Source organism: Balaenoptera acutorostrata, chromosome 19 (genome assembly GCF_949987535.1).
Source record: "Balaenoptera acutorostrata chromosome 19, mBalAcu1.1, whole genome shotgun sequence".
Taxonomy (NCBI): domain Eukaryota; kingdom Metazoa; phylum Chordata; class Mammalia; order Artiodactyla; family Balaenopteridae; genus Balaenoptera; species Balaenoptera acutorostrata.
In genome coordinates, this window is record NC_080082.1 from 62,408,872 (window position 1) to 62,421,074 (window position 12,203).

Sequence of the window (12,203 nt, forward strand, 5' to 3'; positions counted from 1 at the left end):
GCGCTGGAGCTAGAGGGGCTGGGGTGGGCACTTGGTGTGGGCCAGGGCATTCACTGGAGCAATTGGGACACTGGCCAGAGCCCCGGGCAGTTTCAGTCTGCTTCCTTCACCACCTTGTTGCTGGGAATAAGTGAGCATGAGTGTGCCCTTCACAAGTGGAATCTGTTTCTTACAGCCCTCCTTGAAGTCCCACTGGTTTTCAAACTAACCAAGGAGAATTGTCTTCCTGGGGTTGGACCCCAGGGCTGGGATGCCCAGTATGTAGTTTGAACGCCTTACTCTCCAGGGAGGATCTCCAAGCTTGTGATAGGCCTGTGGATCCCACCCTGATTGCTTCACCTCCCTTCCTGCCTGACTCTGTGTATATCTTTCTTTACGGCCTTGGTTGTACAGGAGTCCTTTTACCAGTTTCCACTTCGTTTTGCAAGAGAATTTTCCCCCATGTAGGTGTAAAAATATTTTTGATATGTTCATAGGGGGAGATGAGCCCAGCATCCTCCTCCTCCACCATCCTGATCTCCTTCCCCCGGGTCTAACATGCTTTGATTCTTCAGTTGGATTTTTTTGTTTGTTTTCAAGAGATCTAGTTAAAACATTTGGATTAAAGTAAAATAATGAAATATATATGTCATGGCTTTTTAACCTATTAAAAACACAACATGACCATATAATAGACTTTACAGTAGGTCATCAGTATAATTAAATGGTACTATTACAACATTTATTAAGGTACAATTTCCCAGTACTATTACTTGATGAATAACAGACATAATCTAACATACTATATATATATAATTTATGTATGTTTATGATCTACTACGTGGTAAATATTTCAAAGTGCCTCTTCTCAGCTAAAAATTTGTATTTTTCGGGGCTTCCCTGGTGGCACAGTGGTTGAGAATCTGCCTGCCAATGCAGGAGACATGGGTTCGAGCCCTGGTCTGGGAAGATCCCACATGCTGCGGCGCAACTAGGCCTGTGAGCCACAGTTGCTGAGCCTGCGTGTCTGGAGCCTGTGCTCCGCAACAAGAGAGACTGCAATAGTGAGAGGCCCGCGCACCGCGATGAAGAGTGGCCCCCACTTGCCACAACTAGAGAAAGCCCTCGCACAGAAACGAAGACCCAACACAGCCATAAATAAATAAAAAATTTTTTTTAAAATTTGTATTTCTCTATTTCCAGGCCACAAGGTTCAACATATCAATATCCATTATTTCAAACTCATTCTTTGTTTTTCAAATGATTGTATCTTTAATACTTTACAGAGATAGCTATATTAAAATATTTCCTATACTTGAGACAACTATTTTGCTCCTGCAGAAATCCACCTGCCATTAACTCCACACAAACAAAAAGGATTCATGACTTTCTTCCCCAAATAACTATTCCTCCACTGTGTGTGTTTAGTAAAAACCTCCACTTAATTCCTCATGTAATTGACATGAGAGTACTCTTTCAAATCTCTTTCTTTCCAATACAGTCAGCTGACATCCTCACACTATACAGAAAAGTCTGTCTTCTACAGATGCCAAAACCCGTGCCATTTTATCCCAAACATCATGTCTTTTTAAATTTTCTCACTCACCTCATGTTTTTTTTTTTTCTTTTTTTAAAATTGTCCAAAACATCTTTATACTCTCTTTTTCCCCACTCCATTTAATCTGGCCATTGCTACATGAAAAAAAAAAAAATTAAATATGCTGTCTTCCTATATATTATTATACTTCACATGAGCACCATCTTTATAATGATGTAACATACAAATTTCATAACTTGGCTCCAAATATACCTACTCTCTGAAACTGATTTCCATTCCATCTTCACCCCATGATACCTCATTACTCCCTGAGAACATTTTTCTCTTCAGTTTCTTGAATGACCATCCTACATGCTATTATTTTTTTTATGGAACTTTTCCAGAAATTCCATGTTTAGTTAATTTCTGGATAAATTCATTATGTGAAATTGAAAGTTACACACTCAAAGACATCCTCAGGACGTCCGGATTGTGTCAGGCTCTACTGTTCTTTTGTTTGTGTTTTTTTAAAATTTCATTGACTCTGAACTACTCCACTACAAACATTAATACAATTCAATTGTATAAGTAATTACATAATAATTACATAATGTTTCATTTACAGTTGCTACTACTTTTCATCATTTTTTATGGGGCAGAATTTTATGTCTTGTGCACCATTCCCTTGTGATGTGACTTCCATAATTTCACTTACAGCTCCGTGAGGATGAGTGGATACACAAGTGAACATGGTACAAAAACATAACTTTATCTCTTTCTGATAAGATCAGTAGCTTTTGCATTCCTTACACAGGCAAAGCAGAGCCTGTATTACATTGACGTTATGGCTCGTGAGAAGAAAGGGACTGACAGTTGGGAAACATGCAGCAACCAATGCAGAGATGTTCACTAGTAACCAACTGGGATTATTAAAAAGAGAAATACAGACTTGGAAGATGGAGGAGAGAGTGTAAAATGATACAAAGGTGTTTACAAGGACAAGGAGTCTTCAGGTTGCTCTGGCCTCAAGGGTGAATCTGTGCGAAAGATTTTTCCTATGAATGTGTTGGACCCGCTGTTTATGCCTGTACAGGATAAAAATCATGGAGCCGCTGGCCCAGAGCATGAGCCCCAAGCATAAAACATCAGGGAATGACAACAATGTTGCAAGGAGTGAAAGTGTAATTCTGTTATTACCTACCCCAGCACAGTATCCCAAATCCTTTGTCGTGATGTTTCTGTTGCTCCATTTGCCAGTCGTACACATAGGAAATACGATATTTACCAACATTTGCAGGATCCAACACAAGAAAATATAGGAGCCAATGTGCTTGGGAGCTTTCACTTTCATTTATGCCCATCTAGAGTTTCTGGGGCTGATCGTGATGGCCTGGAAGACACTCAAGAGTCACTTTCCATGTATGAACAACTGCAATGAAAGCATGACAATTTTGCTTTCCCTCACAAATCTATGAGGCAGACACTAATATTCCTTTCATTGTAAAGATGGGGAGAATACAGACACAGAGAAGTTAGGTATTTGTTTAAAAGTACGCCTTGTTTAGGGGCAAAATGGAGAATTTAGTTTGGCTGTGCCTATTTTAAAGACAGAGGGTTTAATTGTCCTGCTGTGCTAAAAAGCTTGTTATGTTAGCTGCATTCTTTGACTGATTCAGGTATATATTTAGTCTTATTTTTATTTAGTCTTATATTTATTTAGTCTTGATTTTACTTGATATTGCTGGTATGTTATTTTATAATTTTGATTGTAACAACCTTCAATTTAATTGTAAAGATTTATTCTATGGGACAAAAGCAATTACAAATGAGGATTTAGAAATCTTATGAAAATGTCAGATGCGCTGATTGCAGCATAATACTGCCGGGTCCTGCCCAATGACTTGGACTTAATGAATTCAAGAATCGCTCTATATTAGGATGACAAGAGAAGACGTGCTGCCTTTTCGCTAAGAAGAAAAATACAATAGCACCGATCACGGGAATTATTGAACAATGTCATGTCTTGCTTAGATTATGGGATGTCAAACACCAGTACAGGATAAAATCACTTGGGGTTAGACATGAATTATTACTAATTTCAGATCATATAATTATCTATTCATTAACATCTGACTTAAGTAAAACTATTAGCAAGGAGGGGAGTTGTGTGAAAGATACTAATATATGACATAATTTCAAAAGTAGATGTATAATAAGAAGTGGAGTTTGTGCATTTTATAAGTTTAAATTTAGATCTTTGAGTTTTTATTAGAATCTTTTAAAACCAGAGAAAAGATCAAAAGATACTTTTGAGTCTGACAGCTTCTGTCTGAAATGCAGGATTTTAGTTACCTTTTCTTTAAATATTGTTTCCTTCACTTCAAGAGGAAAACAGCCTCACTACCATCAGCAGGCAATGGATGATTTCAGTAGGGACACAATTACTGTCTTTGTTAAGCACTTTATACTCTCAGAGTTAGAGAAAATATTTCTATTCCAGGATTTTTCATTCAAATACACTGTTTCTTCACTGGATTAGATGATTCCTGTAGGTTCACCATACAGCAAATTACAAGCATGGAAGTATTATAGGCACTCCTCTAGTGATTCTAGAAACTGTCTGTGATCCCAGTAGGGTGGGCTAAAAGTGATTGGTTTCAGAACTATAGTCCTTAAACAGCTGAAAGGAATCATCATTTGCATTAAACATCATTAAACTCTCAGCGAGGGTTACATGCAATCATATATGGAGACACTGAGTGATTTGGGATGTCTAGGACCCCGATTTCTCTTCATAGTTCAGTTGATACCTCAGAAATGATTTCTCTTTCCTGTGGGCTTTTCTCAGTGGATCAGTTTCAGACCCCAAAAAATTCCAATTTCCAATATGATCACTAACTCTGACTTCCAATACGTCTACTTCCCTTACAGCCTCTGACTGTCAGACTGAAATAGAAAGTACTCCCCAGACTCCATCCCTCTGTTTGGACAGTGAGCACAGAGTGAAGGTCATGACATCCAGACGGAAGTTCAATTATTATTTCATCTGGAACGGCATTGACAGTGCGGTCTTGGGGAACTGAAGACATTTCTGAACAACTTTTTCCCGGTTGCTAGTTACTAAAACCAATTACAAGTTTCTAATTAGCATCTCCAAAGAGGCCACTGAAGTGTTTGGGAAAGGCTCTTCCTTTTCCATGATTTGGGGGGCAGCTGGGGTCTCACATGGAGGAACACGGGGTACTGAGGTCTGACACGTGAGAGTGGCGGTGCAGCACATGTGTCTCATGGATGCTGTTTCCCAGAGCCATTTTTCCACCCCAAAGTGAGTTTTCTCCTAATCTTCACACCAGTGAGTCACACCATATTTAATGAGCAAAGAAACAAAGTACCTGAGAAGGATGTTCAAAGAAATACAGTAAAAGGACGAACTCTAAGTCAAGCATTTGTTGAAGATTATATTGCAACTCTAGATGATCTGGAAATTCTGTAGGAAAATGTACTTTACTTATACTGATAACTCAGTAGTGATAGGAAATCTAAATAGAACAAAAGCAATAGAAAAGGAGAAATTTATGAGGGCTGTACAAACAAAAGCACCAGCATCTGATGCTTTTAAAGGTCATTCCTCCAGATGTCAGATAGGCCAATGCTACTGACCATTCAAGAGCATCGAATGGTTGCCATCGTCCTCTTATTTGTCGCTGGATTTTCCATAATGAACCCTGATTACTCTTGTACTTATTCAAGAAATATAAATCATGACTTTAAATCAAATCTTTGATTTTTCTACAAACAAATCTACATTTTATCTGGGACCATAATCCAATATCTTTCAATATCCAAGTAAGGTGTAAGAGCCATAATGGTGGACATCCCCTAATATACACAACCACCCACCCCAACCCACCCACAGTGATACACACACACTTGCAAAGCCACTCATGCATTCACAATCAAATAGTCACGTAAACTCACATACTTACACACATACATCCTCACAGATCCACCACAAACACTTATCCCCAGACTTACTATTTAGAGATACACACTCGCATTACTACACACTTAGTATGATGCATACGCAAACTCACAGTCTCATTTTCATTCAAAAAAATCAAACTCATATAGTCAGCATATGTGTGCCGATATTGTGTTCATATATGAAGGAAATAGTGGTATTTTCAGACCCCCTTTCATCAAGCCACCCTTTATACTCCTTCCAACTCTGTAATCAACTCAGGAGGATGACATTACAATGTCCAGAATGTAAAAAGTGAAATGCATTGCCACTTAATTTTTTTATTTTTTTGAAAGAATTAAATTTATGCCCAATTAATCAGGCCCATAGTTATCAAATACTTCTTTTTGTTTTTTTTAAATATTTGTTTATTTTATTTATTATTTATTTTGGCTGCACCAGGTCTTAGTTGTGGCACATGGGAATCTTCAGTTGTGAACCCTTACTTGTGGCATGCATGCAGCATCTAGTTCCCTGACCAGGGATTGAACCTGGGCCCCCTTCACTGGGAGCATGGAGTCTTACCCACTGGACCACCAGGGAAGTCCCGCATTGCCACTTTAGATCAAGACACTTAGCAAAAGAGACTGTTGGAGGAGTTACAACGCACAGGTGTGTGATAGAGCAGGGTAAGAGCGAGAGCACAGGAAAAGGGTGGCATAGAGAGAAGGAGGTGGTGCAGACAGAGAGCCCAGAGATGTGGGAATGTGAAACGGAGGGTAGAGAACAGAAGGTTAAAAGGCACCGTTTCATTCATGTCATGGAGGGGTTAAAGAGCACTGGTGAGTTTAAGGGTAGAGGTGATAGAGCATGAAAGGAACTTAAGGGTCCAGGAGATGCTGGATGTTGCGGTACTAAGGGTGTAGGGCGTCATGGAAACAAAGAAGATGATAGGGATGGCAAGATAATGGGCCAAGGTAGATAAAGAGCAGGAATGGGTAAAAAGGCCCAGGAGAATTAATGTCTATGAGGAGTTGAAGAAAAGGAGAGATTGAGCAAGATAATGAGTTGGGTACCTGGTGGTCCAAGGCAGAGGTGGGGGTAGGAAGGGGAGCTGGAGATGTAGGGATAATGGAAGAGAGGTCAAAAGGAGCTAGGGAGGATAGTGGACACCAGTGGGCTAAAGGGCCTGGAGTAAGGACAGGATTACAGTGTTGGCATAGTCACGGTGGTCATGGGGATGCTGAGGAAACCGGATGGTTGGGAATTCAGGTGGGAGTGAAGGAGGACCCAGAGGATGAAGAGTGCTGGGGGCAATGGAAGGCTAAAATGTTTGGCTGGCATGCCTGGAATGGAGATGTCAAAGATAAACAGCCAGACATTAAAGTAGTGAAAACAGATTATATTCAGTAACTACTGACAGTAGGGGAAAGAGCCGAGCTCCATTCCAATATGTGCAAAGGTGAGAGGGTGTTTTAAAGGGAGAATGAGGGAGGAGGGGTTGGTGAGTGAAGTCTTGGTAGAATCAGAGAAGGGAAACATTACAAAGGGTTGGTCATTGTAAAAGCAATTAGGCCAGCTGTATTTACTAGCTGGCAATTATTATTATAATTATTATTATTTACAGGCACAGCTTGTTTTACTGTGCTTTGCTTTATGGTGCTTCCCAGATACTGCGTTTTTTACAAATTGAACGTTTGTGGCAACCCTGCATCGAGGAAGTCTCTTGGCACCATTTTCCAACAGCATTTCTAGCTGCCAGTTATTGAAGTTAGGATTCTGTTCTCCCAAAGACACTAAAAGACAGAGGCTCTATCCTTCCTGATGATTCTGTATTAAAGGAATCACTCTCTGGTGCTGAGGAAGACACTTCTGAATTGTAAAAGATACTTCTTCACAGCCATAAGCCCCTTAAGTAAATGCACTAAGAAGGAGGTCAGGGGCCAATCATTAGGTGTTGGCTAGAATATACATAAAATTCTTTTAGCAGCATTGAGACTTTTCAAGCAGGCATTTTATTTGGATGCAGGGTGGGGAGGGGTAAACATGGGGTCATCCCAGGGACATGGCATTATACTGCTAGAAGCTATTCTACAGTTTATTCCTGTCTTAGTGCAGATTTTTGGACAGAGTCGTTACATGCAGATGCCACACATTGTGTTTTACCTTGTTGTTTACTGTATATATTTGTATGCCCATAAGTATTCTTGAGGTATTTGTTCAAGGATGCAATTAAGTGACTTGGAAACAATTTGACCCTTGTAGATTTGATGTTTACAATCTATTAGGTGGAGCCTGAGCAGAACTCAATTTAGGAATAATTGTTCCTCACTACTGAGACAAAGCCTGCTAGTTTAATTTACTCAAGGCCTCCTGAATTTTGACTTTTTCAAGTCTAACTATTTGGAATAGCTACTATACCTGGCCCTCTGTGAACCCCAGGTACTGTTTCCTCTAATCATATATATATATTTTTTTCCTGTAGTATCAGCTAGTTTCTTCACATGTTTGTATAGTCAGTACTCTGCTGGATATTTCAGGGAGGCTTCTGCAGACTTCTGGGGGCTGTCTATATGCAGATCTCTCTGGTCTGGTAGTCTGTTCTTTGAACTCTCTCTGCCTTGATCTCCAAGGACTCTCAGCTCTCTCTTTGATGTAGGGATTCTGCTGTCCTCCCTGTGCCATGGCCTGGAAACATCCTCCTGAAAATAATCTGAGCTATCATGTGACTCACCTCTTTTGTTTCTCATTTCTCAGGGATCGTTTCCTTTATTGCCTGATGTCCACTTTTTTTTTTTTTTTTTTTTTTACTATCATTGTTGCATGTATTATATCTCTGTATTTGTTGTTTCAGGTGAGCGAGTAAACTAGTTCTTGTTATTCCCTCAGAAAGAAAAGTTCATTTAATTAAAAAAGTCCATTCCTGATTTACTTGACATTTTTGTTGAGGTGTGAAAACAGGAATGGATTGTAGTTTATCTTTGCTCTTCAGTAAAAATATGCCAATATTCCAACACCAATTATTTGAGAGGTTTTTCTCACTTTTCTATTTGATATTAAATTTCTTCATACGTTTTGGTTGACTTCTGAAATTTCTTTTCCAATGATCTGTCAGTCAGATATATGCAAATAACACACTTTTATTTACAGAGGCTTTGTAGTATGATTTACTATCTGGTAAAACCAGCTTTCTTCATGTTCTTTTTCAGGATTTTCCTGAATACATTTTTTTTTTTTTTTTTTTTTTTTTGCTTATTCAATAAGTCTCTACTCCAAGAAAAATATCTGGTATTATATATATTGGGTTTATCTAATCTTTCTATCCATGATATGACTTCAGCTTTCTCTTTCTCCAGATATGTGTGTCTGTGTGTGTGCATTATCATATAAAATACTTGATAATTTTCCATGTATAGGCTGTTCTCGTTTCTTGTTAGGTTCATTTCTATCTTATTTTATACTTTTATCAATTGCAGTCTCCTTTTCTTAGTAACTTTTAACTGAGTAGGATCTGTAGATATGAAGACTCATGCATTGTATGTTAATGTTTTATTCTAATATATTTTTTATAGTTTTATTTTTTAAAAAATTTAAGTTAATTCCTTGGGGTACATATTATTTGTATATTCGACAAGCAAATATGAATTTATCCTTTTATTTTATATGATTAATTGCCTTCACTAATGACTCCAATAAAGTGGTAAACATTTTTTAAAAATTTATTTATTTTATTCATTTATTTTTGTCTGCATTGGGTCATCATTGCTATGCGCAGGCTTTCTCTAGTTGTGGAGAGTGGGGGCTACTCTTCGTTGCGGTGCGTGGGCTTCTCATTGCTGTGGCTTCTCTCATTGTGGAGCACGGGCTCTAGGCACATTGGCTTTGCTAGTTGCAGCACGTGAGCTTCAGTAGTTGTGGCTCACAGGCTCTAGAGCTCAGGCTCAGTAGTTGTGGCTCACGGGCTTAGTTACTCCACGGCATGTGGAATCCTCCTGGACCAGGGCTCGAACCTGTATCCCCTGCATTGGCAGGTGGATTCTTAACCACTGCACCACCAGGGAAGTCCCTAAAGTGGTAAACATTTGAAACAATATGAACCTTCTAGTTTTCTTTCCTAGTGACTTTAGTGGAAATTAATCTACTATTTCTCTGTAGGTGGAATAACTGCTCTAGAGCTCAGTGATATTGCTCCAGTTAAGGACATAGTAACTAATATCTTATTGGGTTTTTTTCATTATTATCACCTATTGAATTCTGCCAAAGAGCTTTGTTTGCCACTATCAATATAATTATATGTCTTTCTCTAACTTTTAAAACATGATTATATTAATGTATTGCCTAAAAATTAAACCACTGCATTGCCAGTATAAGCTGCATTTGATTATGATATAATCTTTTATTAGTACCAATACTTGTAAATATTATATTCAGTAATTTTGGATCCCTAGATATATGTGAAATTTATCAAATATTCATGGCAATCATTGTAAGATTTTAAGAATTTATTCTGTAGATAGCCTCATCCACCAGAGGGCAGACAGCAGAAGCAAGAAGAGCTACAATCCTGCAGCCTGTGGAACAAAAACCACATTCACAGAAAGATAGACAAGATGAAAAGGCAGAGGGCTATGTACCAGATGAAGGAACAAGATAAAACCCCAGAAAAACAACTAAATGAAATGGAGATAGGCAACATTCCATAAAAAGAATTCAGAATAATGATAGTGAAGATGATCCAGGACCTTGGAAAAACAATGCAGGCAAAGATCGAGAAGATGCAAGAAACATTTAACAAAGACCTAGAAGAATTAAAGAACAAACAAACAGAGATGAACAATACAATAACTGAAATGAAAACTACACTAGAAGGAATCAATAGCAGAATAACTGAGGCAGAAGAACGGATAAGTGACCTGGAAGACAGAATGGTGGAATTCACTGCTGCAGAACAGAATAAAGAAAAAAGAATGAAAAGAAATGAAGACAGCCTAAGAGACCTCTGGGACAACATTAAACGCAACAACATTCGCATTATAGGGGTCCCAGAAGGAGAAGAGAGAGAGAAAGGACCCGAGAAAATATTTGAAGAGATTGTAGTCGAAAACTTCCCTAACATGGGAGAGGAAATAGCCACCCAAGTCCAGGAAGCACAGAGAGTCCCATACAGGATAAACCCAAGGAGAAACATGCCGAGACACACAGGAATCAAATTGGCAAAAATTAAAGACAAAGAAAAATTATTGAAAGCAGCAAGGGAAAAATGACAAATAACATACAAGGGAACTCTCATAAGGTTAACAGCTGATTTCTCAGCAGACACTCTACAAGCCAGAAGGGAGTGGCATGATATACTTAAAGTGATGAAAGGGAAGAACCTACAAGCAAGATTACTCTACCCAGCAAGGATCTCATTCAGAGTCGATGGAGAAATCAAAAGCTTTACAGACAAGCAACAGCTAAGAGAATTCAGCACCACCAAACCAGCTCTACAACAAATGCTAAAGGAACTTCTCTAAGTGGGAAACACAAGAGAAGAAAAGGACCTACAAAAACAAACCCAAAACAATTAAGAAAATGGTCATAGGAACATACATATCGATAATTACCTTAAACGTGAATGGATTAAATGCTCCAGCCAAAATACACAGGCTTGCTGAATGGATACAAAAACAAGACCCACGTATATGCTGTCTACAAGAGACCCACTTCAGACCTAGGGACACATACAGACTGAAAGTTAGGGGATGGAAAAAGATATTCCATGCAAATGGAAATCAAAAGAAAGCTGGAGTAGCAATTCTCATATCAGACAAAATAGACTTTAAAGAGTGTTACAAGAGACAAGGAAGGACACTACCTAATGATCAAGGGATCAATCCAAGAAGAAGATATAACAATTATAAATATATATGTACCCAACATAGAAGCACCTCAATACACAAGGCAACTGCTAACAGCTATAAAAGAGGAAATTGACAGTATCACAATAATAGTGGGGGACTTTAACACCTCACACCAATGGACAGATCATCCAAAATGAAAATAAATAAGGAAACTGAAGCTTTAAATGACACAACAGATCAGATAGATTTAATTGATATCTATAGGACATTCCATCCAAAAACAGCAGATTACACTTTCTTCTCAAGTGCACACGGAACATTCTCCAGGATAGATCACATCTTGGGTCACAAGTCAAACCTCAGTAAATATAAGAAAATTGAAATCATATCAAGCATCTTTTCTGACCACAACACTATGAGATTAACAATGCATTACAGGGAAAAAAACGTAAAGAAAACAAACACATGGAGGCTAGACAATACGTTACTAAATGACCAAGAGATCACTGAAGAAATCAAAGAGGAAATCAAAAAATACCTAGAGACAAATGAAAATGAAAACACGACAATCCAAAACCTATGGGATGCAGCAAAAGCAGTTCTAAGAGGGAAGTTTATAGCTATACAAGGCTACCTCAAGAAACAAGAAAAATCTCAAATAAACAATCTAACCTTACACCTAAGGGAACTAGAGAAAGAAGAACAAACAAAACCCAAAGTTAGCAGAAGGAAAGAAATCATAAAGATCAGAGCAGAAATAAATGAAATAGAAACAAAGAAAACAGTAACAAAGATCAATAAAACTAAAAGCTGGTTCTTTGAGAAGATAAACAAAATTGATAAACCATTAGCCAGACTCATCAAGAAAAAGAAGGAGAGGACT

The 12,203-nt window shown here is 38.3% G+C and overlaps 2 protein-coding genes and 1 pseudogene across 5 annotated transcripts in view; 1 reads left to right on the top strand and 2 right to left on the bottom strand.

Moving 5' to 3' along the window:
* The window catches only part of LOC103003407 (zinc finger protein 665-like), a 311,171-nt gene that overhangs the window by 102,003 nt on the left and 196,965 nt on the right, over positions 1-12,203 (bottom strand). The gene's annotated exons all lie outside the window — the stretch shown is intronic.
* Positions 1-12,203, top strand: part of LOC103011735 (zinc finger protein 677-like) — a 37,674-nt gene that overhangs the window by 19,538 nt on the left and 5,933 nt on the right. The window contains exon 4 of one of the 4 annotated variants that reach the window (XM_057533565.1): positions 4,448-4,999. The exons of the other annotated variants lie outside the window; for them this stretch is intronic. Coding sequence (XP_057389548.1) covers positions 4,448-4,599 — 152 coding nt within the window. The 3' untranslated portion in view covers positions 4,600-4,999. Of the gene's footprint in view, positions 1-4,447; positions 5,000-12,203 lie in introns of those variants that run through there. 4 annotated transcript variants of the gene reach the window in all.
* Positions 2,285-2,921, bottom strand: LOC103014099 (vomeronasal type-1 receptor 4-like; annotated as a pseudogene).